At 38.5% G+C, this 27,966-nt stretch overlaps 1 protein-coding gene across 1 annotated transcript in view; it reads right to left on the reverse strand.

The window, feature by feature from the left end:
• Positions 1-1,246: 1,246 nt before the first annotated feature.
• The window catches only part of CLSTN2 (calsyntenin 2), a gene marked incomplete at its 3' end in the record, with an annotated part of 178,571 nt that continues 151,851 nt past the window's right edge, over positions 1,247-27,966 (reverse strand). Inside the window, exons 9-14 of the mRNA XM_010019454.1 lie at positions 20,430-20,592; positions 9,522-9,688; positions 6,189-6,337; positions 4,565-4,782; positions 2,109-2,279; positions 1,247-1,478 (exon numbers count right to left, since the gene is read on the reverse strand). Coding sequence (XP_010017756.1) covers positions 1,247-1,478; positions 2,109-2,279; positions 4,565-4,782; positions 6,189-6,337; positions 9,522-9,688; positions 20,430-20,592 — 1,100 coding nt within the window. The remainder of the gene's footprint in view (positions 1,479-2,108; positions 2,280-4,564; positions 4,783-6,188; positions 6,338-9,521; positions 9,689-20,429; positions 20,593-27,966) is intronic.

Genomic DNA, 27,966 nt, shown 5'->3' on the forward strand with positions numbered 1-27,966 from the left:
GTATATTATATATTAATATGTATATATAATTACACATACATTGATTATATGTAATATAACATACATATTTTACATTGAAACATATTTTACATTGACAGTTATATATGTCTTACATTGAACTATGGGGTTCATCAGCAGATAGATAGGAACATAATTATAGAAACATTAAAGGCAAATTTCACTTTTTTATGCCAGTGAAAAATACATAGGTTAAAAGGATTTATTTGATTTACTTGTCTGGATAACCAGTGGACTTTTTTTCCCCCTACACTAATCAGCTTGTTCCCTGAAAGTTAGTGGGAGATGAGTCACACTGACAGAGAATGTATTGAACTGGATGAGTTTAAAACCAAAACAGTAAGAGAGAATTAAGAGGTTTCAGTTTTTCCTGCATCCCTACTTTCAAAGTGACTTTCTTTGAAGATCTCTGAAGTTCTCTGTCTTACCACTAATTATGTTAGAAGCAAAAACGAGGTTAATGTCAGGGCTGCAGAATGCTCAGGTGAAAAGAAATTTCAGTACAACATGAACATTTCAAAACTTTGAGCCTATTGCTAAGAAGGTCCTGCCCATTCCTGTACTTACATGTTACCTGGTTTCTTGGTTGGATAAGCTGGTTCTTCAGATGTGCATCAGCAGTAATTCTTGGACCAGAAGCCATTGTGCTGTGCTGGACATAGGACCAGCATATATAAGCTCAAGAGTGCTATCTAAATATTCCTGTGGTAACTGACCATGTCTAGGTACTGGAGCTAATGCATTTATTACCTGTATACTGACTTTCCTCCTCAAAGAGAACTGAAATCATGTAAATTAACCAGGAGTGAATGATCTCCATCTGATGAAGAACAAATTGTACAACTTATTCTAAGGGGGCAGCACTTGGAAAACCTGCAAAGGTGAATGCTGCAGGAAAGAAAATTGTGTCAGGATAAGTGAAAGATAATTAATCTAAGGAAAACAATGAGGCTGTAATGATTTACTTTTGAGCAGGTGTATGAATCTTCAGAAAGAACTGTAGGAGATTTTATGTCATGGAAAAACAATGATGACCTTAGTTTCCATTCTGGCTGAGGAGAAGCAACACTCCACTAATGCAGAAAAGGGTTGTCATCTTACAGAACACAGACCCCCACACTGAGAAATGCCCACAGGGGATGTCAACTTGCTCTTTGAATGGAACTTAGAATTTCTTTTTCCTCTATTTGACTATAGTTACACAGAGCTTGTCTGTAATTTTACTGACTTTAGAGAAAACTCAGTGTTGCTGAAAATAAGGCTAGAGCTCAGCCTCCCCTCTAGAAAAGAGGACTTGACTAAATGATTGCTTACCTCCAAGTCAAATTCGTTGCTAGTGTAACGTCCGTTTAGCTCTGAGCACTTGACTCTGAACTTCCTGTCAAAGGTGGCAGAAGTGTCCCAGTTACGATAGCGAATCTGCCGGAGAACCTGTTCATAGTTGTTCATGCTGTCCACACCTGAAATGGAGGTATAGCAGTAATAATCTCATGGAGATGCTATGTAACAAATGCTCTGTGCAGTACAGCAGAAATCGTATGTGCTCAGGAAGTACAAAATCTGGCAGAATAATGTCAAGATGGTAGTGCCTCAAATATTCCCTGATGGAGCCTCTGGCTGATGCTAAATTATGTGAGAATAGTTTTGGGAAATTACTACAGATCCATAATGGAGATGAATAAATCCAACAGCAAAGATTTAGAATAAATGGTTTAGTAATTGAAAAAACTGGCTAATGAGTTAACAGCACTGTGTGAGGAATCCTCTCATGTCCAGTTCAACCCTGATGGTCTGTAAGAACCCCACATTTAAAGACAGCAGTGTTGCTATTTATTTTCCCTATCTGGGGAGTAGCAGGAGGGAGGAGGGATGCCAAGATCAAGACAAAGCTGTGCTGTATTCCAAAGGATAAATAGCACACACAGAGACCAAAAAGTGACTATGTTTTCTGAGACATAGTCTCTCCTGGAAGATTTTATGGCTAGTACATCACAGATTTCTGTCTAATTTCTTCCCCATTAGTCCTTTCTACTCCAGTAACATAATTATTGGTGGGATGAAATAAGGGAAAGCAAAGTCCATGAACATACCATAGACGGAATATCCTGCTGTGGAATTTGTGGCATCTAGATGTTTTCCTTGAAGTTCCACATGATCTAGTTCTAAACACTCATGTTCAGGATCTAGTTCTGTGCCAATGACCAAAACATCACAGAAATCCAAGTTGTGCAGCATTTCCTCTAATACCACTGGCTTATTGGCTGTGAACAAATGGCATATACCATGAAAAAAGAAGAAACAAACTAAGACGAACGATCACAGAACAGCTCAGTCATTTTATGTGTTTTGCATCAGGGCTTTGCATCATTTTTTGCAAAAATGGTTGAATTGTTTTTTGCCAACATTAAATACAGCACACTTGAAGCAAATCAAAAGAGGTGTCTTGCCTGTTCAGGTGCTACACTGATGAGGGCCTACAACTGCCTAGTGAGATAGATACAGAAAATACACTGCTCTGTAATAAAAGGCATTCAAGAGTTGTACTGGAAGTAGAAAATTGAAATTTGATGCTGGAAATAAATCCACGTAAACAGGTGTGATTTTCAGTACTGTACTGATACTGATAGTAGGTTGGTATCACACATTCATTCATCCTTCTCTCAAGGGAAACCAAACTGGAAAAATAAATGTCAAGTATATCTCTGCTTGGATGATTCTCTCAGTTACTCTATGGCCCATAAAGACTTTGCATTACAAAGAACATGGTCATCTATCCAAGAACACGGTATTATCATAAATGCGTGACTCGGAGAAAGAGTTGTTAACTGACTATACTTCAGTAGGTATGATTAGAAAAAAAACCTCTGTTGCTGGAAGAAGAGTAGCATATCAATTTACTATTTAAATTCTCTCATCGACTTAGCACAGAGTGTCTGGCAAGACTGCTTTAGCAGCTCCCTGAGGGTACTGTAGACACAGAGACTGCAGTCTTGGAATTCAGTGCCTGTTTTGTGGTTTTCATTTTAGAGGGTATATAGGGGAAGGCAGGCACAGCCAAAAAAGACTTACTTACACCCTAAATTCCCAACTCCTGGTACAGTGGATTTTGGGTATCTATCTGAACTTTAGGTACAGCTTTAATGTATACAAAAAGTCAGACTGTGATTTGTCAGATAATATCTGGGATGAGAGAAATAATGGTTCAAGCTTATAATGCAGGAATTCAATAATCTTTTGCAAAACATACTTATCCCCAAAGCCAATTATTATCTATCCATTTTAACCACTCTCAGTGGAAATAAACAAGAGACGGCACATTAGTAGGTGCCTGACTTTCAAGAATTAAGCAGTAGTTTAAGAAATGCTGTTATGTTCCTTTTCAAGGTGAGACTAAAAGGCTTTTTATGTTATAAACAGTAATGATGTCAATAATTGTATTGGAAAAAACTGGAGAAGATGGAATTAATGAATGGAATGGAGAACAGGAGTTCCTAATTCACTGAACAGTTCTGAAGATGTCCTAACATTTAGGGATGTGGAGCATCATATGTGCATTGTGTCGTAAGTGATTGATTGGTAACAATCACTCTTTTTCTAGGGAAGAATTCATTTTTCTTTATACACTGCAATTGTATGCAGTTGGTATAAGGCTATGATACACTTTCAGCATTCAGAGGACAGATGCAGTTTCAGGCAAGTGATGTGCAGCATTATTACAGAGCACAGCTCCAGGGAATCCATGCTGCTACCCTTGCACATCATTAGGGAATTTATCTTTTCAAAACAGACACATCTAGTTGCTGCTTACTACAGTCCCAGAAATACTGTTTAGGATGATTCCTTAGATTACTAAGCTTTTCATTTACTTTGCACACAAACATCCAAAAGGAAGATTCCTTTACAGACAATTATAGATCATTCTGTGATCTATGATTTTAAAACATTATTTGACACTAGGTGAATGTTCAAAAATATAAGTAAATAACATACACATTGCTCAGCATTAGAATAAACTGTCATCATTGAAAAAAAAATCTTTGCAGATTATTATTACCACATTATATATGTGGGAAACTGAGGCACAAGATTTCTCAAGTACCACCCACCTAGTCAGTAGCAGAGCTGAGAACATAAGAATAAACTTCCAGCTATTAGTCAATTACTGCTTTCCAGTTTATCAGTACAGTTGGCAAAATTCTGTTACAAGTGAATTCTAATGAAAAGATGTTTTCAAAGGAATATGTGAAGAAGAGTGTAAAGGAGTTGTTCTGAAGTTAACAAGACACTAAGTGGAAAAGCAGGGTTTTCTGAAGCACTTATTGCTCTGTCACTATTTAACACTGTGTTTAATTGAATGTCTTCAGTCCAGCAATACTGTGGCATTACATTGCCTCAATGAGCCTGAGTGAAATGACTTCATATTGCTTGTCTGCACTATCCTTTACATAACAGAGTATGTAATAATATTTTGGAACTAGACGATCTTTCCTTTCCAACCCTAACAACAAGCAAATAAATAATAAATATTTAAAAGAAATCCACAAACCTCTGTCATCTTCATCCACTGGATGCTCCATTTTAGTGACTGTGCTGACAATTCTGATGTCAGGTAACAAAATAACTCCTCTTTCACTTTCAAATTGTGCAGCTGGTCTAGCAAAGTGGTCCATCCCACTTATCGTAATCTTGGGCTCATTGGCCTGAAACACCATTACATACGCATCTATATCTGGGATATTAATGCAGACATCTTCACCAAAACATCTGAAAAAAGACATTATTCATTAACTGCATGTAACACATTGCACATCAGAGGTGTGTGGCACTTGCACAGCCCAAAACCGATCTAATGGCCGTCTTCCTTTTGCATTGACTCAGATTATTTTGTTTTGACTCAAATTAGCCCAGCCCATACTTTGACACATGCATCTGTACCACCATGTACACAGGCCAGCACTGGCTGTAACAGCACATCCCCTCCCACATTCACAACCACAGAAATTACACGGGGACAACTTAGCATACAGATTCATGACAAGCTCAGTCTTTAGTAAGGTCACGGAGAATAATATTTTGATGTTTAACTGACATTTAACAAAGTAGTGAATGGTTAAAAACCAGATACAGTAAATTAGATGGTAACAACTAACTTCAGTAAACCTAACATCAAATTCTCTTAGAGGCATCTAATGTTACCTTGTCATGTGTGAATAAAACGGCCCCTAATTATCCATTTAACATGAACTCATTACGGCACACCCCCCGCAGTATTTACTGGGGACAAAAAGGGCCTATATTAGCATTTTAATCTGAATCAGCCCTGTGCTTTGGAATTGAATCTCCTGACAAACTCTACCTTTGACCTTGGCACAAGGCTTGAGCCAGCCCTGGAAACTGGACTGCTTCCAGTGAAACTGCATCAGAAGATGGTCTCCAAACAGCATGGTCAGCCCACAGAACTAGACTGAACCTAGTACTTAGTAAGAACTGTACATGCAGTAGATAAGGGCTTGTAGAAATGATGTTTATTTTCACTCTAAGGCTCTGCTTTCACTGCACTGTGCAACTTGCTGTAAGAGATGTACCCAGGGAAGCTCAGCAGTGGCAGATGGCTCTGATTATGTAGAAGTGTAGACACTATTGTGCAGGTTTTGTCACTATTGTTACGTGAAAATGAAAGGACACAGGTTCAACACCCAGTACTGCATGACTACAGCCATATAAGGACACAGACAGACAAAAATTATTCCAAGCATAGCTACAAATACTGCTCTTGCAGATACATCATCTGTTTGTTATATATAATAGGCCTGCTTTAAAAAGTCAAAGCTCTAGCTGGCTCAGAAGAAACTGTAACTTTTTGCAATGAACAGTAAAATAAGAATGCAATGAATGCAAGCACTGTTCAGTCCACACTGCATGGTCCAAACTGTAAATAGAACGCAAGAAAATGACACGAACAAGGAAAGTGTCTTAAAAGGACAATATCAAAATAAAACCACAATGTTAATCAGCATAAAAGTAAATCAAATTAATCCTTTCTGCTCAATAACATAAAAGTATGATTTCACCATGTAAGTTAGCAAAAATTCTTTTCACATGTGCCCCCCCCCCAAAGTAATTCATTAAAAATATTCCCAATCTTATCAGTTCAGATGAATATAACTTACTGGACTTTAGATGAGACTTTGAGACGTCGTACGCCTGCAGTAGGAAACTGTCTAGAGTTGATGTATGAGACCTTTCGGAGAGCTTGATTTATATTCTCAATGTCATCTCCTTCCATGACAAGGACTGACTGGGAAGGGTTGAAGTGATACTAGGGGGAAATGCATATAATCAGCATAAGGAACCACACACTGAGTATAAAATTTTAAGTAATGTTGCACATTAAATCTAACGATTTAAGATAAAAAAATTCTTATGAGCTTTTGTTGGCTGAATCCACACGTTGTTCCCTAAAACCTGTACTCATATGAGTCATCTATTTCCTATATGAATAACTACTGTTATAATTAATTTTATAGTAAACTAATTCCCAGTTTATTGTGCTTTGCCCAGCCTTATCAATTTTGCTGATACTACTTCTGCAGCTGTGGAGCTTGAAACCTTAACTTACTGTCATTATTATTATATGTACATTTTTTAGGTTAAACACATCTCCCATACAAATATATTGGTTTAAACCAGAGTAGCATGCAGAAGGATATTCTTGTGTGGTTTAACCCTGGGCTATCTTTCAGAGATATATTCCCACATGAACTAACAAAACAATTATAGTATTTTCCTCCTCCATCTTCATTCAAGTCAGACAAAATAAAGGGGATTCTCCTTTCTCTGTCTCGTGATCAATAACGGTGTCATCATTGAAAATGGAGCTGCTACTTGCACAACTCAGCTGCTCATTTGAGCCAACAAACCTTGCAAAGTCAATGGCTGTTCCTGTCACCCCGATCCTTCCCTAGTCTGTTGCATTGAGTATGAAACAGTCTTGCTGACCAAGAACCTTTGCTACTGTATTAACATAGCAAAGTATTGATTTTATATTCATCATAATTAATCCTGATTCTACTTTTTGTCTGTTAATTGGTTCAGGAAACCATCTGCATTGCAGAGGAAACCAGATTAGCCCCTTGATTTTGTACCCCACTGTTGTCACCACAAAACACGAAGAAATGCACCTGTCTCTCATATGCAGTCCCTTCCTAAAACTGGATATTGATGAGCTGAACATGTTCTATTATATACAGGCAATGGCTGTCTACAATTCTTACAATGAGAAAGGTTAAAAAGCAAAAAAGCAAAAAGGCTGTGAAGAACAGAATGAAACACAGGGCTCTCTGTCAAACAGAACATAGAGGACTAGATTTAAAGCTTGCGCTGGAAGGTCATAACACACAGAAGGGTATTTTTTAACAAAGAGGAGGACCAAGATGAGTCGTGGTCTGCATACGCTTTCCTTTCTGTATGCTAGAAGTAGCAGAGAATAAAACCAGTGAAAGGAGACCGTAGCTAGCTAGTTAACTTAATAGCTCATCTGCCACAACAGCTGGGATGCTGCCAAAGAGACCGGAGAAAGCCCCAGTCTGAGCCATTTTTGTCTTTCTCATTAAAAAAGGCTAAAAATAGCGACACTTCAGACAGTGTTTCTGAGAGCTGTTACAGATACCTGAAAATTAGGTTACAAACAAAAAAAGTCCAACACTACTGTGCCAGAAACTGTATTACAGCTGCATTGCTCTTTCTTAGGTGCTCAAGCCTGAAGCTTCACGAGTCCAAAATGCCCAGCAGAAACACCTTCCAACATCGGTTTGCCAACACTGAATCTGCAGAGCACCATGTACACAGCCACACAGAACATACCACCCATGCAACTGTCACATGTGCTTGTCTGAGATCAGGTATGTTTATTTTTGACACCAGAAATCCCTTCTCTATTAATCCTCCGTTCAAGGTCAGGTGCCAACAGTTCTGCTTTCATCTGAGCCAATTAGCCCTAATAAGAAACCCCACCACAATCCATCTCTGCCTGCTCCTTTCATTTCTGCTTCCTGCTGCTGCACTGACTGTTGAGCTTGCTGAGAAAGTAAAAATGAAAACAGTAACTTAACCCCCCCCCACTATGCCTCATCTGTAATTCAGAAAATGAAAATCATTTAAAGTTAGGTGAAAGAAAAGGCAGAAAACAATCCCTCACCTTCATTTGCCCCACTGCTCCACTAGTGCAGGAGGGAAGCCAATCAGCCATGCTGGAGCTGTAGGTGTATGTAAAATCCCACCAAAGGACTTACTGGTGGGCATATACACTTGCATTCCAGAAAAGCCTACCTGCTCTTTGTATTCATTGGCTTATAAAAGAGCTTTTACTCCTACATGTGCCATTTTGCTGGGGGAAGCAACCATGTGAAATTTGTAATGATGTCCTTGGTAGGATGAAATATAAGAAAAATTCTTCGTTGTGTTTTGCTCCTCCTTACCTTTGCACTTTTCAGTTTTCATTTTTACCCTTGTTTTCAGTACACCACTGCAACTTATCACCTAGACAGACACTGGAGTGTATTTCAGGTCAGTCTCCTATCTTGTACAATGAAAAGGTTTAGCTAATAAAATGTAGTTCCTGGCACTTCCACTGCATGCTCTAGATCAACCACCCTCCTCCCCACTAGAAAAGGACACGCTAAAGAACCACCTGTGCTGTTACACAGGATGCTTAGTCTGCAGCCAAAGCATATTCCCAGTATGAACTTGAGGCTCAGCTCCTTTGGGAGGTGGTGTTACCATTTGTCTGCTCAGAAAGAGCTTAACAGTGTGCTTACATATCAGGCAGAGGAACAGCTGTCATCTAATAATGATTTCGGTAGAGGGAAACTGCCAGTACATCTCAGGTAAGCACTGCAGAAGTTATAGTCAAGATCCTACACGTGTATCCAAAATACCAGAATTCGTCTTAATGCAAAGCAGTCTGGCCACTGTGACAACCAGAACAGGATTTCCCTCTGCCTGTTGTTGCTCAATCTTAGAAAAAGTGCTACAATATCAATAGTTACATGCATAAGGAAGATAGAATTCTTGCAACACACTTCAGGTTTCTCAATACTACTGCACTGGGACTTCTGTCACAGTTGCCTCTAGATGAAAAATACTCCACTTATGTTTTCCATTGCTTTAAAACTACTTAATACAAAAATTCAATAATTCTTTGGAATCGTATCTATTTCTGAAAAACTACCAAAATAAGCATGAGAACACGACCTGGCAATTCTTGCAGACTCTGAAATATCAGCAGTGCCTGACTTTCTGAGCATCCAGCTTCGCAGTAATGGAAACATTTTTCTTTGCAGTGTCACAGCTCTTCTACCATTCTGCTTTTTCTTTGCATGACTTTATGGGAAATTACACTGCTTCTGGGAGCACATTTGCACTGTGTATACTCTACCTTCGGCTCTCTACTTCATAAATCAGCCCTAAATTTTTATCAAAGATGATGTTGGTTCATCCCTCACCTTTATTCCTTGGCCGAGACTCTCAAGAGAGTTAATATCCAGACCTTCCTTGCAGGCCTGCAAACAGGAAATCACTTTCTGACTCTCAATTTTGCCTGGCCGGATCGTGAGACTGGCCAGGCTGCCGTGGAAATACTGAGCAAATCTCGGCTTGGTGACTTCACCTCCTGCAAGAAAGAATAAAAATGTTAACACCAATACACAAACCACCATCTAAAAGCTCACTTTACGTTTCAACACACCTGAAGAATTTATATCCGTTTCAGCCAAGTATATTTGAGATCCCATTTATTGTGATAAGTGGAATTGCTTTCAGGGTTGTTTGGTACCTAGTAGCAGCCTGTCTTTAAGATTCTTGTCACTGTTTTTCCGGTATTGCATGAAGGTGTATATAAAGCTGTGATAACATACTCTGAGATGAAACACACTCTCTACAAATGGTTCTTTAAGAATATGGTGTAAATTCACAGCAGTGAACGCAGGCCAATGCTCAGCGCTATGCTAAATGCCGTGTAACGCTTCCCTTACCCCAAAGCAGCTAATTTGGTGCCAGATCAGGTCTCCTCACTGTATGTTGCATTAGGCCTCTAGCTACGCTCTATTCAGCTTCACTCTAGGCAGCTTCAAAGGAAAAGTGATCTTTAGAAGTTGTCAATAAAATGTGATTACATCCTGCCTGCACCAGTGATCACCGCATCTCAATTACTCATGGGATATTCAGTGATTTACTCATCCTCCTCTAGGAGAATTTTTAGAGCTTGTCTTTCCTGCAAGTGTTAGCTATAGCAGTGCATATGAATTACTGCCCACCTTGAGCCTGAGAGGACTGAGAGCCACGCAACAGCGAAGCCATGCAGAGTAATTGGATTAGCAGTAGATAAGCTGTTGATAAACTGTTGTAATTCACAGATAACTCACCTCTACAGTGTCTGTAGATTTAGTGTCAAACAACCTATTTCTGCCAGGCGAGCTAGCTCAAGCTTGAACTTTAACTTAAAGATTTGTATGTGGGCTGGGGTTAGGACAGGGATGAAGTGGCAAGTTTTCTTGAGGCTGATGATGCTGCCTTAAAGCCTGAAAAACAACACTTCCAGTCTGTGCAGCATGAGCACTGTTAAGAAAACTCAAGTTATTTTATATAGTGAAGAAAATGCACACTGGTGTAGAGAGAAAAAAGTGTCTAAGCATGCTATTTCCTCACAGAAGTAGACAGCCTTTGTTCTTTTTTGTTAACAATGCATCACAAACTGCCTTTCTTTTCTGCTTACCCCAGAGAAAGATCCTCAAGGAGAGATTATTCTTCTCCACTTTTTCATTTGTCCGCTATACAGAAAACTTCCTCTGGGTAGTTTGTTTATTTTTGAGGTTTCACAGAAACTTTCATGTATGCAACAGCTAAAGTACAGGATTAGTTTGTACTGTAAATTTGGCCTCTGTGTTACTGACCAAGACAATCATTTGGTAAATAGTGCATTACAGGGACAATGGCTTTTTAGCAAAAATGTTGTTGTATTTCATAGAATCATAAAATCATAGAATAGTTTGGGTTGGAAAGGACCTTAAAGCTCATCCAGTTCCAACCTTCCACTAGAGCAGGTGGCTGCAAGCCCCTGTGTCCAGCCTGGCCTTGAACACTGCCAGGGATGGGGCATTTATGTAGTTTCATTGCCTTTTGAAGTACACGTTGCCACTAAAACACCAGCAATGGGTCTGCACAGAAAAAGGTAAGCCAAATGAAAAAAAAAAAAAAAAAAGGAAAAAAAAGCAGCAAACCTCTCCCTAAAAAGGAGACAAGGGGAAAAAAAAGCAGGTAAGAACTTACAGAAGAACAAGGGCATCACATTGTGCTTTGAAGCTTCAGATTCTCGTATGCCAAGCAGAATTATGAAGACAGCAAGTTCCAAGGCTAAAACACTAACACTTACCATGGAGCTTTCAAATTTAGAAACCTACATTAAGTCTGCCCATAGATCTTAATAGTTCTGGTGAGATACAAAATAAGCAGTCTCAGATAAGCTAATGCATTTAGATGTGAAACTAGCTCACTAAAATGCATAAAGGACTAGGCAAGAAGCTAGAACAAAGAGTTCAGTGCTGTGGCTCTGCCTGACAGAAACAAGCAGAATAAAGTAATTGAAGTAAAGCTATAGAGCAACACGACTGGTGCTTCCATCCATGAATAGGATTTTCAGGTTTGGATTTGTGTATTGGTTGTTCCTGCAATCATATTGCTAGATCACTTACAATGACACCATTGCCCATAAACCGTATTAAATATACAGAGTAGTCACTGTGACCAAGCACTATAGAAAAAAAGCTGATGTACAAGGAGGCATTGCCACCTTGGAGTTGTGTAATTCTTGTTTCAAGTCATCTGTCCTGTCAGACATCTGCCCAACCACTAACATAAAAGCATGGAAGAGCATATTAGTGTTTCCAGGAACAGGCTTTTGAAATGCTCTGCAAATACAGGCACTGCAAACCCAGTGATTATTTGAAGAACAGGCTTACATACATACCCTGTTCACAGCACTAAGGTTGGGGTTTGTGCAGATTGATTTTGGACTGGGAAGGAGGTGATGTAATCTTTGCTCTGGAGAGGCTATCAACTGCTATGCAAAAAAACCAACTAATTCAAGAAGATGTGAGTGAAAAATAGCTGGGACTTAGCTGGTCTCATACTGTGTCACTAGAGACAATCTGCAGTACTATGCCTATGGTTACACAACAGGGTGATTCAGGCTGGGACAACTGCACTACATCAACCAATAGCTTTTTCTGAAGGGACACTGAGGGATGACACAATCTGTCCCCCAGCCCCAAGACGAACTTAATCCATTCTTGACAATTGCTGGAGTAATTCTCTCTGAAGAGAGAGGTTCCCCCAGTAATCTGCTCCAAGGACCACTGATCCTTAAGAGTTAGATTTTTATTCTATTAGGGAACATGACCTACCAGAGTATGTCTATGTATCCCCCTTCCCTTTGCCAAGCTAAGCAAGGCCTTTTCTTTTAAACTTTACATCTTCTACCTAACACTGCAAACTATGATAATCTCTCTTGCTTTTCCTGTAACTCCTGCTATTCTCGGAAGTACTAACCACAACCTAGGGTTCGTCCCAACGTTACATGAGTTTATATGGATGTGCCTGTTAATCCAGTGTGAATACTAGCTTTTTCCACATGAAAAAACATGAGCCCTTAAAGAGTGAATAATCTCTCACACTTTATCAGAAAAAACAGACTGCTAAATAACCTTTCCATAAGCACCTTTTACCAGAGTTAAAGACAAAACTATATACCTGCCAATTTTACCCTCGAAGGTGAACAGAAGTCATTGTATCTGACTCTTACACAGCTGCTTTTAACTGCAGCATGTTGACATTTTGATATTCTTCTACCTCAGCATTTCAGAATCTTCTCAGCTCAGTGGGATATGTTAGCTTGCTGAAGTGCTTCAATTGCCAGTAATTATTAGATTGCAAATGGACAAACGCCAGTGCAATAAAATTGGAAAGCAAAACCCAAAAGTCTCACTACAATTTAAGGAATGGCCTAAAGCCAATCTGCTACAACCCTGTATTCTAGGATTAATCAAAGGGATTACTGGAAATACAGTTTTTCAATCTCAACAAATGTAAGAATTAAAAACTGTCAGAATGAACTGAAAATCCTCAGCAGTTGTCTGTTTTACTCCTATCTGTAGCAGTATTTTATTGATGCTTGGTTCTAGTCTGTTAGTATGTTTGAAAGCTCTTTTTCCTTCTGCTTCTCCAATCTAACATTCTTCAAGTATTTGACCTCAGCTTCTCAGTGGGTGCAAATTTAGTCCAGGATGGCCAATCTCCAAGTCCTAGTCACTCTAAAATTCTTCGCTCCCAAGATTGGATGAGTATAAATATGTTTAATACAGCATGAAAACAGTAGTTCTGTAGCACATTAAAGCACAGTGTGTAATTGTAGCTAATGCTGATAGTAACATTTAAATTATTATCCAAATTCTTCTAAATACTGATCTTTGATTTGATTACCATTAAATTTTACAATTGCATTGTTTTGACTTCAGAGATAGCAAATGCTGTTTGCATTCACTTACCTAATCCCCAAAGAACAGTCATGCCTTTTTGTCACACCAAGTGTCTTCAGTGAGCTCACAGATCTTTTTAGGCCTTTTGCCCTACCCTAATAATGAGCAAGTAATTACCAGGGCAGTCTGAGCACAAGGAGGTTTTCACAGGAAGTGATGAATCAAGAAGATTTCCAACTGAGATGTGATCCTTTTAAGACATCATAGACTCTGATTATACTAAGTCAGATAATTAAGGAATGATCGATTATTCAGGGTCCCAGCAAAAAGACTGAAGTGAATCTGGAAACAGATGCACTACATTCTCTAGCTCTGAAGCCCCCTCAGGTCAAACCCCCAAAATTTATCCCATCTTTTTACTATGGCAGCTTAGGGATCTGTTTTTAATTCCCTGAGAAGTAGACCGGCTGTTAAACAGGCTAATGCAGATTTCAGTAGTACCAGTTAGCGCATGGAAATCTGGTCCATCTTGTATTTAATGAGAAGGGCAATAGAGAGAAAACACTGCTGTACTAACAGAAGCATGAGTATACAGATAGGCACGTTATGATGAAATCTACCTAGGTGTTCTTGCATTAATTTGCTTACATCTACTGAGGCCTCAGGTTGGTTCAAGTTATGTCAGTCTCCAAGACATGATCCACTGGTATTAGAATGCACAGTAGAGGGTTATCTTTATCTGATGAGTATCTTAATTTCTGGGGGAAGTCCAAGGTTGAGTGATACAGACTGCTGCTGCTGCTACACTACCCACAGTGTACTTGCCCCTCAGTGATCTGGTCCCTCTCCAACTCTTAACCATTCTCCTTGCCTTGAATAGAAAGTCAGTTCTCTGACTGCAACTTTGTGATTGATATGTTATCAGGGTGTTGACGTATGAAGTTAACAAGGTTACTCTATGAGAAGGACTCAGCACAAAAATTGGTCTCCAACCAAGGTTAAGGAAAGAGGAAAATGACAGGAGAATACAAAAGACAGAACAGAAACCAGAAATTACTCAGAAAACAGGAACTACAATAGCTTTCTGCTATATTCACGATAAAGTTTGTTGACAGGCTTCTCCTAAGGACCTCCCCTGTGCAATGTGGTCAGCGTAATTACACTGTGAAGCTCCAGCACTCTGCAGTGGGTGGCATTATGACAAGTAATGACTTAAAGTCATGGTAAGCTACAATAAAACCTTGTGACAAGTCATTAACTTGTGTCACTGCCTTCCTGACGGGACTTTGGGAACTATACATAAAGAAACAAGCCATTTAAAAATAACTCAAGACCGTATCTTTTCAGAGAAGCCTGTGGTACAAAAGATTAGAATATGAAATCATGGAACTTGCTCCCTTCTTCTGACTGCCTTTGCCACAGAATACGTAGCCATAAAGGGATTAGAGTGGGAACCTATAAACCTTGGTTTAACAGAAGAAATTTCCCAGTCTGTAAAAAGGCCCATTTGCTATGTCCTCAGATAAACTGAATCAAGAGTAATGAACTCTCAGAACTTACTAAGGTAAGCTCCTGGAAAGTGCACCTCCAGGATGAGCTAAGCTTAATTCATCTGTATTGCTTAGGAGAATGAAACAGGACTGCAAAAGTTAAAAGGGAGAATAAGAACAATTTTGTGGTTGATCATGAAATCTGATTCTATTCCTGTGGTTATGCAGATCTTTTTTTAGTGACCTGAGGAAAAATCACCTACTCTCTTGATACTGCACTTTATCTTCACAGAGTTAAGGGTAATTCTGCTTCCTTGTAGTAGAACTGTGTTACCTCTTTATTGTTTGGAAAGCTCTTGAGAATCTTGAGCTGGTAGGGTAAAGCTAGAATATTTTTACTACTAGAGAAGAAGAGAGTAGAAATGAAAGCTGAAGGTGAGCACTGAGGACCTCTCTCCTATCCTGATGGACCAGCTCTGCTTCTAACATCCATTCAGGGAGGTAAGGGTTCAGAGACAGTGCAAGGGTCACGCTTTCCACATGTTCTCTTTGCTGTCTCTTTTGTTCTGTGAAGCACACATACAATCAAGTCAATTTTGTCCTTTAGATACCCTTGACAAAGGGTAATTTTGCCTCAAATTTTCTTTCACCATTAGAGACACAACAGCACTTGAGACCTAAATGACCCCACCTACACCAAAATCATGCCCCTGACAATCACCTGACAGACCACTTATGTGAATAAAAAAAGGCCTTTTAATGAAGTTAAAATTAAGTTATATCCTTAACCCTAATATCTGGAGAGAAAGCTGCCAACCTTTACCAGGGTATCCAAAGCCCTGATCTCAGGAACATCTGTACTAGCATTCCAAACTGTTCATTTCTGCCCTCAGTCAGCAAGAGTCCAATTTGCCCAGCTCTGCAGTCAGTATTACCTTTTCCTAGGCCTAGTGTCACTGAAACCACAGCTAAAAGTGAGTTAGGGTTTGCCATGCATGAGGACTGGCACTCTGCTGGAGACAGGCTGCAACAGGTTAAGCAGTTTCTGTCTCCAGCTGTCACTGCTCTTGGGTTGCATGCAACTGAATCAGCAAAACTAGTTTAGCCTAAAGATAAGGCAGTAATTCCCACCCTCAACTAAACTACCAAAAAGTATAGCAGTGTGAAACATGAACTACGCAAAATAAATAAACAATGAACTCTATGCTAACCATTGGGATAGGATCCTAAATCAGTGAGGTAGCTCTGGCTAGATCTTCCCTTTAATGAGTTCCCAGAGGAAAGAAACAAGGTTTTTTTAAAAAAAGATTGTACTACAAATAACACACCTAATTTTAAATAAAGAAAAATCATTTTAGTTATGTCAGAACAAAACATAAAAAAAAAAATAATTAAAAAAAAGATCAAAATTATACAACTTTCCTCATGTCCAATGTGTTATTAAAGCTGGAAACTATCCCCCAGTCTTGGTTTTAGGTAAGTGAATGACTTCCTGGGTTGCAGTAAACTTCACCCAGAGTCTGACAGGCCCTTCTATCACCTTTGAAGCCTGGCTCTCTGCTTTTTCAGCCATCTTCACTCTCTGCTTGTCTCCAGGCTGCTATCCACACACTGGGACCCTGACTTCTGCCTTCAGTACCCTGCTGCCCCCTAGAAAAAAACTCTGCTCTTCAGGAAAAGGCTAAATCTTCCTCCTTTTGAGAGTCTTAGCACCAAACTGTCAAGATTTGGAGAAATACTGCATAAATTCAGGAACAAACAAATCAGGCATGCTCTTTACATTGCAAAGGCAAGGGTAAAGATGTAGGAGAGAGTTGCCCATTAAAACTGGAATGCTGATGTCAAAAAACCCTACCAAACCAATCAAAAAAAGGCAAATGGTCTGATGCAAATGGGACTTGGTATGCTAAAATCTAAATCTATCATGTAAGCCTGAGAGAGTGCACGTTTGTTCTCATGTTGGATTCAGGAGAACAGCATTGAACTTAAACTGCTCTTACATTTCACTTGAGCTGAACACAGAAATGAAAACTAACCTAACTTAACTTTTCATAATGGATGCTGTAAACAAGGATCTAAAGTCAGAAAGGAGTTAGTCTGTAATTAAAATATTATTAAGAGCAAATACTAATCTCAAAGAAAAGGATTTTCTATCTGTGCTTGAGACTCCTACGTAACTGAGAAAGACAAGAAGGAGGTGCAATCATGATACTTCCTACATAACCTCAGGGTAAGTACCAGTGTAAGTGATGAAGAGACCAGGCAGGGCTGAAAAAGTCACTTGTCTCATAACCTGAAGGATTCTCAAGATTCCCAGAGAAACAGCACTACAATTCCCAGTTTCCAGACCAGTACTGAAAATTGTCGTATATGAAAGGGTAAATAATGACTTTTTTTTTTTTTTTGCTGTGAGCAAATGAGATTTGTTGTGGTAAGAAAAAGGAATGTTATTTCTACTGGTTAATTCAGTTGTCTGAGTTGAGACTGTTTTTCACATAATTTGACTTTGATAAATGGATACTGTGGACTCAGAACTATAAAATGGTTTAGCAAAGACAGAAAAAAGAGAGACTTGTCCTTTCTGAAGGAAGAGGTTGGAGCTTGTGTTCGTTCCTATTCTGCCAGTGATGTGATGAGAAGAGAAGGAAATAGGCTGAGCAAACCAGAGCTGGAAACTCCTCATATCCTCTTTAACAAGGACTCCCCCGAGTGGCTTATGACACCAAAATCACTCACTGCACATTTTTACTGAAGTAAATCATAGATGGTCCCAAAGCAGTTTTGAAAATGTGAAAGTTTAGACTATTCTTTCTAGCCTAAACGTATTATCCTAAACTAAGCAGACTCAGGTAAGTGTCACTGAAACTATTTATAGGAAAATTATTTGATAGAGCCACTTGTTCTTGAAATATATGGATTTTGAAAATTAGCATTTTGAACAAAATAGTTTGGGTTTATACGTTGAATAATTACAATTCAACAGACTTTAAAACAGAGTGCTGAAACTTACTAACACCATTCACTGAAAATAAGTTTGAGCTGATCCAAACAAACTTATCAAAAGGTAAGCATTGCTAAAAGCAATATACTGAAATCTTGTTTCGTGTAAGTATTACAAGTTCACCTTTTCGTCTAAGATATCAAAGTTTATGAGGATCTTTAGCACAGTACCGTAGCTAAATCTTGTCATTTTCATGAGATGGAAAATTTGTTTCTACTTATGATGGGCTCCAATTCTCACATGATTAAAATAGCATTAATGTAATCTTGCAATAAATTCTGAAAGCAGCAACAGGTAAAATTTCAGTAGTTTAAATCAGGTGTTTCACCAAAAAGGAAGAAGAATCTTATCGTGAATGGTTGTTCAATAAGCTGTCAAATTATTCAAGGCAATGCTAAAAATGTCTAAAAACAACTGCACCTTTCTATTTGTTTAACAGCTTAAATACTAAATAGAGTCCGAGGTCTCAATTTGTTGTGAGCCGATATGAGAAGTTTTACCTTAATTCTTTCTCTTGGATATAAATAGACATTTGAGATACAGAGACAAAGATGCAAAGGAAACAAGATTCCCACCAATACAGAGACTTTTAGGGAAACCCTCTCCCCCAACACCTAAAGATTGCCCCTAGAGAATGATAAAAACGCAATGCATGAACGAAAGATGTTAAGGGGCAGAAGTGATACCAATAATGCACATAAATATTTATGTAGACCTATGCAGAAGAACTGAGAAATAAACATGAAGGGATTAAATAAATGGTAAATATAAATAAAAGAATACTAATACATATAATTATAAACAAAGTAAATAAATAAGGGATTAGAATGAAATTTCTTTAGCACGGCTCCTGGGAAAAGCTGATTTTTCAGAGGCAATACTCAGTGATTATTCACAGTCCTTATGGCATTTGCTCATAGATTCAGAGAATAGTTTGGGTTGGAAGGGACCTTCAAAGCTCATCTAGTCCAACCCCCCAGTGATGAGCAGGGACATCTTCAACTAGACCCCATGTCTGGGAAGAACTGAATTTACTCCACTCACTAATTACATTACATTTGTTAAGTCAGAACTTTGCTTTAAAAGTACTGCACCAGAACTACACAAGAAAAGAAATAAAAAACAAACATGAAACCTCAACAGATCAAACTAAGAGAAAATTTGTCTGAATTAAATTGGTACCTGTCACTCTTCATCCCAGTGAACTACTGGCTAAACCAAAGTTCTGGTTTCTGAAGAATTTGATAGGTATTTCACTACCTATTTTTAGCTAAAAAAGGAGTAACATTCCCTTAGGATATTAACACCTTAGAGTAAAATTAAATGTATTCTTTCACATATTTAACATCAATGAAAAATTCCAATATGCCTAAAGATCACATGCAGTTAGACAAGAACCAGCCTATACTTTCACAAATACATGGGATTAGCATCATTAGCATCATGCTCACTATCATAACACCTATCTCGGTGATCAATATTCAAAACTTATCGAATCTTGTTTTTAGGATTAGTGTGGCTTTACTCTGCATGTTGTCATCGAAGTAAAGATTGGATCTTTACCCCAAGGTGTTTGTAAACTAACAGCTGGATTTGCTTCTAATATTATTTACACAGAACGGCTCTGGCATGCACAGGATGTCCAAATTTTGCAGATAACATATTGTAAATGAGCAGAGATCAAACTGGCAAACAAGGTAATAACAGAGAAAGTGAGTCAACATTGAAGAGTGGGGAAGAAACATAAGCTGTGTTAAAGCTTAAGGTGTAAGGCAGAGAACAGAAAAGAGACATTGGCACAAGGACCAGAAAAAAACCCAACCAACCAGGATTGTAAAAGGGAGAAAACAAAAAAAACTAGTATTTGAGCAAAGGCTAATACAAGTATGGCACTGGGGTTGTGACTTTCAGTTCTATTTTACTCTCACTTTTACTTCCGGTCTATAACACTGTGAATTGGTTAAGTTAGTGGAATGACTGGTGATACACATCCAATGCGAAGAGCACAGGATTGGGCCATGAGTTGGGAATGAAATTTGAGGCAGAGACTGAAAGAAGATAGCGGGGGTTCTTTACAGTAGTATTTATATAGTTTGCTTCAAACTGGATAAAAAGGGAAATCATTAAAAGAAACGAAGACAAAAGATAAAGACAATCTTTCACACTGAATACACAAATTGTATTAAACACTTCTTTAGAAGATGGGAATGCAAAGCCTGTTTTGTCCCATCCGTTTTATCGTTGGACTTGACTCACTAGTAACTCTGGATTTACTTCAGATTTTATAACATCAACCTTCTAGTAATTTATTTACTATAATCAGCAAGACAAGTAATATTCTTTTTAGCCCGTGTTCCTAATTCTACTATCTGTTATTTGCTGTCATATTACCTTGCCAACAAGCACCAACTGTGAGCTGCATGGCTATGTGGGAAGGGTGGATAGGCCAGTCATTGGTCACAAGGTAAGGTTCATACGTTGTTCCATCCATGTATAATGTAACGACGGGAAACTCAACATTGACAACATAGTAATGCCATTCTTTATCACAAATCTGAAAGACAGAATGCAAGAAAAAAATATTAATTAGCACTTACTGCCAGGTGACTAATTCTTTATATCCCATATGTTTTTTAAATTCTCTGGTTTCCAAATTCCACTCATAGAAGACAATAACATTATTGCAATTTATACATCACTAAATTTAATGCAAGTTAAAACAATGTCGATATATACGCTTGGCATACTTGCAGAATATATCTGATAAACAGAGGCATCCTGAAACACACTCTGAAAATGGATAACAGAAAAATCAGGCAATTTGGTATTTAGTCTGCATTTTCACATTTGTTAATATATTAGTTTCTTAAATGTCTATATCCAATTTTGAAGATATAAAACTGTATGTAAGAAATGCATACTTGGGACGTTATCAGCGTAATTACTGGGCATCCTTATTAGCTTCAGAAGATAACAGATAGCACTTAGTCACTAGATTGATGAGTTATTGTCAATGATTTGATTCAACTGTTGTTATTAACTTACTGTATTAGTACTTAGAAAATCCTATGCAATGCATCAGGACTCTCATAGTACTAGACTGACCTCTGTTGTGCTCTCTATACACACAGATAGACAAGTGGTCTATGTGTGTACCTGACTTGGAGAAGAAACTTAAGTCTTTTCCATAAGGATCTATATGGTTTCAATGACACACATCAGCTTTGAAAACCAAAAGCAACAGTTACATCATACTTTCAAGATGGCAATATTAGTATCAAATCTCAGATGAGCTTCTGAGCTGGACAGCCAGGTGGACCACTGCAAGATGGTCAAATTAGGTTTTAGTTCAGAAATGTACAGCCAGATAAATCAGTGCCTCTGAAGACAGAAGTCTAGTGTGTAAGTATCAGTGCCTGCCCAATCCTTTCTTCCTTGGTTGTATCTTTCAGATGTCAAAGTTCAAAGGAAGAAACCATGGCAAACTGGTAGGATGGGCTGTTTTTAAAAATAAAGCAATAGTTACAATCATACTTCTTTCAGTTCTGTAGAACTACTTGTTTTGATGTATTAAGAAATGGAAGTGCTTGCATGCAGATATCCTTGCTGTTTCATAGAGGCAAGCAGAAAAGGGATGTTTAAACATAACACTTTGTCCTTGGCTGGGTTAAGTGCTATCTGCTGCAATATCTGCCCCTTGAAAGCAAAAGCTAACGTTCTGTTCCAGAAGACATTTCAACAGGCACTTAATCACTTCTGTTTCAACGGATACATTTATTACTGCAGACATCATAGCTCCACAGCAAGAGATAAATGCAACAAGAGGCTGCTAGAGCCTTCCTTTTGCAAGCAGCAGACAGCGCAAGTGTTTTCTGAAGGTTAAATGAACTGAAACCAAAACTGAAAGTAAATAAATTGAAAGACTGAAAACTTTATTGAACAAATAGCAATCACAAATAGCATTATGCAGTCCTGCCTTTCAAGGAAAAACAGTTTGCCAGGATTTCTGCCTGATCATTAGAATGTGATGCATCACAGTCGTATGCGTCAGACATTAAATATACTGAACAAACGAATGATGTGCCCTAGTTGGAGTGACCCTGCATGACAAAAACTACAGGTATTAACACTTGACACCTTTCAGAGAACTCTTCCAGAGAAATACTCTGTTGCAAACCTAAACTGCATCATTTGGGATTCCCCAAGTGCTACTAAATGAGTGAGTAATCCTCCTCAGAAAGTGGAAGAGCACTTTAATACAGCAAACCCGAACAGTTTGGGACATCATTTACAGGAAGTTCATGATAATGTGTAGCTGGTCTGATTACTCTATTGACTAACCAACAGGGCAGTTGTATTTTTCAAAGAAAATGCTTTCTGAAAGCACAAGATTACATAAATTCCACAATTCAAGACTCCAGCAGCGGGTCTCCAGTGCCTCCAAGAAAAACGCAGATGCCCGACTGTACGTGTCCACACTAGGCAAACTACTTACTAATCTCTATTTTTTTGATGTATCCTGGAGCACAAGACAGTCCAAGTGCAGACAGCTTGGTGAAGTCCTCACACCATCACTTACATGCTTTTTCTTAGATTTCTACACACAAACACATCAAGTTTTAATTTAAGGGGAATTCTGGCACAATTCTCAGCTTGGTGCTTCCTGACATTCCAAAAGCACCCAAGTTGGTCAAGCACTCGATTGTCATTCAATTTCAATCCAACTTAGGTACACAGACACCTGTATATGCCACCAAAAGAACTTTCAAGTATCTGTTCTGGGTCCCAGTGTAAAAACAAATATTCCACAAAGAAGCAATACAATTATTCAAGAACCTGGAATACATCCCAGTCACTCAGCAGCAGGTAGTGCTTCATGCCTGGCCATTTCACAGGCAACAAAATAATGAAATAAATCAACGTGGAGTGTAATTTGTTATGCTGTCATTTCAGACACCTTCTTCACCTTGTTAACACAGGGAGCCAGTTTTTTCCCTGCCTGCGCTCCACAGTGGCAATGGAATATAACATGACTGCAGTGAAGCTATGAAAAATAACATTATATAATATACTAGTTTGGCAGATAAAGACATTTAATAATCTCAAGTAAGGACTCTATTTTTTAAAACCTAATTTATAGAGCTATCCTAATGAGATAAAATTACACCTGAGTAAGGTTGGCTTTCAAAGACTGCTGGATGGCTAGGTTGGTCTGATCGCTCTATCGTGTCAGACTGCCTCTAAAATGTATTAATTAAATCACACTGAATTAACCAGCTTGAAGTCTTAGTGCTGATTACAAGCCACTGATCTGGAACCTGCTTTTATGAAATAGATGAAAGCAGTCTCACATGTAAGTCTTACGAAGTAAGTTTCCCATGACATTAGAACTAATGAGGAACATCAGAGATTTTTCACTGGGATGCTTAGGAATGAACCAAAACCATAGTACTTTGGTCTGAAAAGCACATGGTGCTTAGAAACAGACTTTGCTGTCTGCAGAGTGTCTCTATTTCCAGCTTTGTACGTAAGGGCTATGCATGCACACATAAGAACATGCACTTTACAGCTTTTTTAGCCTCACTTAAGCCAGCTGGGGCATACTCATGCAAAATGTATCATCCGCCTGTTTGGCTAGATACACAAAGATAACTTGCACTTTAAGTAGTTCACTACTGAAGAGCCATGCATACTCACAGCCCTCTGCCTGGCTTCCTGAAAGCCCCTTAAGTAATGTTCAGCAGATCACTGACTTTGACCATGCACACAGCTCTGTGCATCCTGTTAGTATTCCTCAGAGCACATTTTGAACCTATCCCTTTAGAGCTGAGACAGCAGATATTACTTCCATCTTTCTGGTTTGTGTGACTTTGCTGACAAAGTGGTCTCAGAATACACTCAAACATCCACAAAAAAGCAGTAAATGGAAGAAGAAAAGGAAAGCAAGGAAAGCTTTCTACTTACTAGAAGAGCACTACTTAGTGCAGGTATAAGAGACAAACTCCTTTCTGCCTAAGTAGTATGAACCATTATTTTCTACAGGTTGTTTGAAGAAAGCACCTTAATCCAGCTCCAAAAAAACAGGCCATGCCACTCTATTCTCTTCTTTATGCCTGTTGTAGTGTCTTAACATGCTCTGAACCTCTCCTCCCCCCACCCCCACCCTTCTTTAGACCACATCTAAAATACCGTACCTAGTTTTGGACACCTGAATACAAGAAATACAGGGACAACAAAATGGCCAGCTCTTGCCATGTGAGGAGAGGCTGAGAAATTAGCCTAGAGTGGGGCTACCATTAGGGGGATGGTAATAGCAGCCTTCCAGTGCCTAGGGAGAAGTTACCAGGAAGACAGAGACAGGCTTTACAAAGTGATGCATGCTGTGACAGAGAGACAATGGACATAAATTGAAACAAGACAGGTTCCACTCTTGCTTACCTAGGACTTCTATTCTGTTAACTGATGACTGCTAATGTGAACTGGGAGGCTCACCAGAATAAGAACAGAACTGCTTTGCAAAACAACTTTTAAATTTCCCTTTTAGAAATAAACCAAGCCAAACCCTAAAATCTCTGGGAAAAAATCCCAAATCACTGGTTTTCATCAGTCATAGTATTTCACTGTAAACATACTTCAGATATAAAGGAGAAAATAAAATAACACCAAAATGTAGTAAGACTGTAAAAAATTCATTTGAGAATGCTAAAATGCTTTCAACCTAATCGGAGTGCTCTTGTCCATCTTTTCTTACTTTCTGATTTGGCCAGTATCAGCACAGAGGTAAACATTTTGAGATAAGCTAAGTTTTCTTTCCTGAAAGAGTTTTCCATTTCAAGTATTTGCAAGCAACAACAGAGGAATTTATTCTCCAGGTGACTCCCTCATTCTCATATCCCTCTGGAAAACAGCCCTCCCATCTGTTTGCAAGTATCTTTTTTTCAGTATTACTCTTTCTCCTGGCAATGAGTTACAGCATTTCATCATTTTACCTACAGCATTTAAAAGTATTACAGCACCTTAAATATTAACCGATATAAAACCAATAAATTCTATACCATTGGTACAGACCATTGATGCAGAACCAATTCTGGTGCTATGCCCCCTTTTTGTTTTGTTTTCGTTAAAATACATTGCTAACAACCTGGTCAGCTGCCTGGCTCACATTCTTTCACTAACTATCATCCCAACCAGACTTGATTCCAGTCTTATTAACTGATTCAAATTGAAATAGTTGCACATGAGAATAAATTAGACAGTATCTTCTTCAAAACGAATTCCTAAACAAGGTCAGAATGTCAGCTCTGTTTTGGTGTTGCTCATGCCCAAAGAGAATGCTAATGGGGCTAGTGCATCTCCTCAGGGAGGGTACTGGGGCTGACAGCAAATTATGTGCTAAAAACTTGAAAATATTATGAAAAGCATACCTTGTCATTGCAAACAGCTGGGCTGGAGAGGCCAGCCTGGCCAGTACTTGCTATTTTGGCACAGTCTAGAGGTGTCTTAAATCTGCAAACACACAGCTTAATTTTCTGAAAGTGAGTAAAAGATATACACAGCAATTGAAAAACGTGTTCAAATCTGCCCCTCTCTTTTCTTTTTTATGGAAAAAATTCTAAATATGATTTCCATTAAACATTAACACGGAATGAATGAATCCGCTTCTGCAACTGCATTCTTCTCAACAGAGGTGACTGAAGCTGACAAACCCCCATGCACTTAAGTTTGTTCAACCTAACTTTACAGAATATAAATCATCCTCCCTGAACTGATGTGTATCTGCTGAAACATCCTCCAAGATGTACTGGCCTTTACAAAACTGTAACTGTTTTATATGACCATGCAGCACTTCAGCATCAGTCTTTTCTTGAACTCTCTGTCCTCTCAACAAATCTATTTTTTGCAGTTTGGTAGTATTTCAAGAAGTAAAACGTTTAGGCCAGTCTATAATGAAGACTATAGTGGAGAAGACTATTATATTCATTTATAGCAGAACGGGATCATTGAGTAAAGAAGCACCACATTCACACAGGGATTACAGTACCCAAGCAGCTAGAATACTAATGCTTACCTCTGCTTGCAAGGAGGTCAGGACTACACTGGGGATTATAAATTGCATATTTTTATAAAGTAGCATAATAGGAAGTTAGTCATGCTTAGGGTGTCACTGCTGCTGTACGAAAATGGCCTCTCCAGTGGTTGTGCATGTCTGGAAAAATGCAAAGTCTACAGAAGGCGCTATTTCTACTAACAGAGTTGCAGGGCATCATATCTTCATCAAGAGGCTGAATTATTATCACACTTGTTAAGTGACAGTTATGCTTTTGACTGTTATGCTTTTGTCAACACTGACACTTTCTCTTTGAACATTTACTGTATTTATAAATATGCGAGTCCCCCAGCAAGCAAAACACCTCAAATCCTTTGTATGCTCCTGTATAGAATATGTACAGTGCTTATACAAAACCCTTAACAATGGAATAGTTTCCTTATTTGCAAGCACGATGGAGGTCAGCATTGTGAGGATTTTGTAAACATGCAGACACAACTCAGGCCCTGCATTTTTGTCTCATTTCACTAAAGACAACAAATATAGGGAATCCTTCTTTGAAAATCTTACATTTAAAGGCATTGGCATTATCCACTCAGTTACAGCACCCAGATCAAACCCTCTGCCCTGTTCTGAAAGCAGCCACGTGCTTTGTAAATCTGCTTCAAAAACATGGCACCTTGTTCAGAGCACAGAGTGCAAATAATGTTTGGGTGGGGATAGGAAAGATTATTTTAAGAATACCACATTTTACTTTGCATCTCCAGTCCTTTCTGTAAGACCTTTGTAAAACTTTACAGATTTTGGCATTGTTATTTCCTGTGGGTCACGCTGAATAGACACTTAAATGATTCCAACATTTTTATAGAAAAACTTTTCTAGATTTTGAGACTTGAAAATATTTTTATTATATATAGTTTTGATGTATTTTTATAGCACTGAAAGCACTGTACTGCATACAGAGAGCTCAAATGCAACAGAATGAAAGCCTCTGAAAGGTCCCTCCCTTTAATAGGGACCTAAGGAATAGCTGCACTGTAAGAAAGCAAGCCTGAAAAAGATACTGATTTGGAAACATTTGGCAGTGGATTTCAGGTATTAGCGGAAAAGTCACATATATCTGCAATTTTTTTGAAGAAAAATATTGTAGATTTACATATGCAAAATAATAAGTTTCATATTTAGTTATAAATGTATAAATGAAATAATATTCAAAAATAAAATTTCACAACAGTTTTAGGCAATCTACTCATTATGCACAAGACTGACAACTTTTGCATGAAGGCAGTGCAAAGGTTGAGTATGTAAAAGGCTGTCTCCTCTCCCACTCTGGGGTTTGTAACTTCTCTCTGATGAATGGGAACTTTAAAGATGTTGAATGAGCTGTTATCTGTTACTTTAGAAACTCATTTAGTATCTTAATGTTTTTCCTATTGTCAGTTCTCATCCACAGGCTCCTACAATTAACGCCTGTGAGTTTAAAAAAGGAAAAGAATATACCTTAAGGCATTGCTTCTCCTCTAACTGCTGCTTCCTTTTGATTTCTTCTAATAAATCTTTGCCTTTAATTTCAGTAGCTGAGCTCCCTGCAAAAGCTCATTAGGTGATACAGGGATATAAGTTACACGGTTGACTTTTGATCTCTTTTTTTCTCATTGTCTATAATCACTTTTGATTTCTTTCATTTTTTATTTTTAATTATCCATTGCCACCAAGAACAAAAGATACACAGATACACTGCTAAAAGCATCCTAGTGGAGGCTGCAAGTCTGTACTTCAGTATGCACATAAGTCAGTATTCAGGATGTGCTTATTTCACTGGCCTCCTGGGTTAATCTAGTGCATTTCTGATTTCTAATACAATGAACAAAAATCCATTTC

This window comes from Nestor notabilis, unplaced genomic scaffold, assembly GCF_000696875.1.
Source record: "Nestor notabilis isolate BGI_N333 unplaced genomic scaffold, ASM69687v1 scaffold8360, whole genome shotgun sequence".
Taxonomy (NCBI): Eukaryota; Metazoa; Chordata; class Aves; order Psittaciformes; family Psittacidae; genus Nestor; species Nestor notabilis.